Genomic DNA, 2,451 nt, shown 5'->3' with positions numbered 1-2,451 from the left:
CAATTTTAAATCACGGCTTGATTTTTGCTTTTCGAAGTACGTCGCACAATCCATGGTATTGACTATTCAGTGCAGGGTAGACAAGAAAGATGGGAAGAATCATGCGGTTCAGGGGCTTGTTGTGTGTAATTGCCATAATCAAAGTGTGAACACATAAGCGAGATGCGTATCATACGGAGGGATAAAGAAATATACAAAAATGTATTTATGCATAGACAAAGAGAGAAAGAAAGGGGAGGCAGTTTCCTCGTTTGTTTGTTAATATAGTTGGAGATTAAACAGGTAAGAGTAGTGTTCAAATGGTCAACCTATGCAGGTGTATACATACATTACTTCCTAGTTAACCATTATGAAATTCCATCACACCAAATCCGTTCCCCAACTTAATCATTCCCTTTGATTATTATTAGTTTAACAGTAGCTAGGCGATGACTATTTATTATTTGGAGTCATAATTAATCATTATATATCTCTCATTGGCAGTCATCAACCACCCACTACCCACCCATTACCCTACACTCCCCCAATACTCTCCTTATTAATCCCCCCTTCATTTCCATCTTCACATACTTTCAATATCTCTGCTCTCCTTTATTTCATTTTCTCAACAGAATACTTTCAAATACTTTTATTTTTTATATTGTACAAACAAATTGTAGGATGGGTTTTGATAATGTTTGCAACACGGGTCTTGTACTAGGGCTAGGGTTGTCACCTGAAAATATTTCTCCGGCTAAGTCTACTGATAATATTAGGTCGGCTAAGATGCCGATGAGTGTTAGTTATGAGCCTAATCTGACGTTGGGTCTTATTTCTAGTGCTGCTTATGCAAAGGTTGTTGATGATCAGAATGTTCAGCAGTCAGGTGGAGGTGCAGATAGTGGTGGTTCATCTTTCTCTAATTTAAGTGTGAAGCGAGAGAGGGAGATCGGGAGCTTCGAAGAAGTGGAGACAACAAATATGGATCATAAGATGGTTTCTTCAAGAGTTAATGTTAGTGATGAAGATGATGATGGTGGTAATGGTAATGGTAGGAAGAAACTTAGACTCACTAAAGCCCAGTCTGCTCTTCTTGAGGAAAGCTTTAAGCATCACAGCACTCTTAATCCTGTACATCCTCTATTCACCCCTCCTTTCTCTTCTTTTTTTTGAAGTTTTTTATGTTTATAAAAAATATATAAAGAAAGAAAACTAAATATTATTTGTGTTGAATTACTAGCAGAAGCAGAAACAAGAATTAGCAAGGGAGCTTAAGCTCAGGCCTAGACAGGTTGAAGTCTGGTTTCAGAACAGAAGAGCCAGGTATTATTATTATTATTATTATTATTATTATTATTATTATTATTATTATTATCCTCCAGATTTGTATTCGAGTATGGATTTGGTTTTTACAATAACCGACCTGATCACAAGCGGGTGATGCTACCGTATCGGGTATTTTAAGTACGTGAATAATGATTCAAAATTTGATAAAATATATATAGAACAAAGCTGAAGCAAACAGAGGTGGACTGTGAGTACTTGAAGAAATGTTGTGAGACACTGACAGACGAAAACAGGAGACTACAGAAGGAACTACAAGAACTGAAAGCCCTGAAAGTATCACAGCCTTTGTACATGCAATTGCCGGCGGCTACACTGACCATGTGTCCGTCATGCGAAAGAGTCGGCGCCGGCGGAAGTACCACCGACAGTTCTTCAAAGAGTCCAAGCTCATGTCCCTTTGGGTCAAATAAGCCTCACTTCTACAATCCTTTCCCTAATTCATCTGCCGCGTGTTAAGTTAATTTTATTAGTAGATAAATATAGACATACATGTATGATTATATGTGCAAATTACTCGTTATATGATGGCCACGACACAGCCCCCTGTCGGTTTTTTGTCAAGGGGATTGTAGCCACAGAGAAGGATAGTATATATATAGATACAACTAATATGTAGAAATTATAAACCTTTGTAGTAAATATCAGTTTCTTTTTCTTTGTAACCACAGATTTCGAGATATTTATATCGTTGATATATAAATGTATCCTATGTTTTCTCAAGAGATTGTACGTGCATATTTAGATTCTTGTATATCTGCTAGCTGTTTCAAAAAATCTCAAATATTTTTTCCAAAATTTTTCCAAATATTGATATGTTAAGTGTGTACTTGCTCAGTTTATTAATAATAATATAGAACACGCGTGCATATATATGCGTTCCAAATCAAAATACATGTCATTTGATAAACTGAGCACTGCACTGCTATTCATAAAAATTCTAGCTAGGTTAAGAACCGAGAGGGCAACAAGGTAAGCTGAAGTTCAGACAGATCACATTATAAAATTATTTCACGCCCGTCATATATGCGTGTCTGTCGAGACCAACCCGAAAACTCGAAGATGATTAGTATATTAATTAACTTAATGGTTAAGTTTGTTAGATAATCAATTGGCAATGACATGAAT

At 36.3% G+C, this 2,451-nt stretch overlaps 1 protein-coding gene across 2 annotated transcripts; it reads left to right on the top strand.

The window, feature by feature from the left end:
• Window positions 1–369: 369 nt before the first annotated feature.
• Window positions 370–2,048, top strand: LOC141723417 (homeobox-leucine zipper protein HAT22). 2 transcript variants are annotated; one of them, XM_074525210.1, is made up of 3 exons: window positions 370–1,110; window positions 1,223–1,302; window positions 1,485–2,048. In XM_074525210.1, the coding sequence occupies exons 1-3, from the start codon at window positions 661–663 to the stop codon at window positions 1,780–1,782; spliced, it is 828 nt and encodes a 275-aa protein (XP_074381311.1). In that variant the 5' UTR covers window positions 370–660; the 3' UTR covers window positions 1,783–2,048. The 2 variants fall into 2 exon arrangements, with proteins under 2 accessions (XP_074381311.1, XP_074381310.1); XM_074525209.1 differs by having other exon boundaries at window positions 1,220–1,302.
• The last annotated feature ends 403 nt before the right edge of the window (window positions 2,049–2,451 follow it).

The sequence above is a fragment of the Apium graveolens genome, chromosome 5 (assembly GCF_009905375.1).
Source record: "Apium graveolens cultivar Ventura chromosome 5, ASM990537v1, whole genome shotgun sequence".
Classification (NCBI taxonomy): Eukaryota; Viridiplantae; Streptophyta; class Magnoliopsida; order Apiales; family Apiaceae; genus Apium; species Apium graveolens.
Note: the sequence above shows the minus strand (reverse complement) of the source record. Positions and strands in the feature narration are given on the sequence as shown.

Excerpts from the sequence above, each read along its gene's own strand:
- LOC141723417 (XM_074525209.1), top strand. The coding sequence starts at position 661 with ATGGGTTTTGATAATGTTTGCAACACGGGTCTTGTACTAGGGCTAGGG. Across the intron at positions 1,111-1,219 it reads ATCACAGCACTCTTAATCCT|CAGAAGCAGAAACAAGAATT; the intron begins GTACATCCTCTA and ends TTGAATTACTAG. Across the intron at positions 1,303-1,484 it reads TTTCAGAACAGAAGAGCCAG|AACAAAGCTGAAGCAAACAG; the intron begins GTATTATTATTA and ends AAATATATATAG.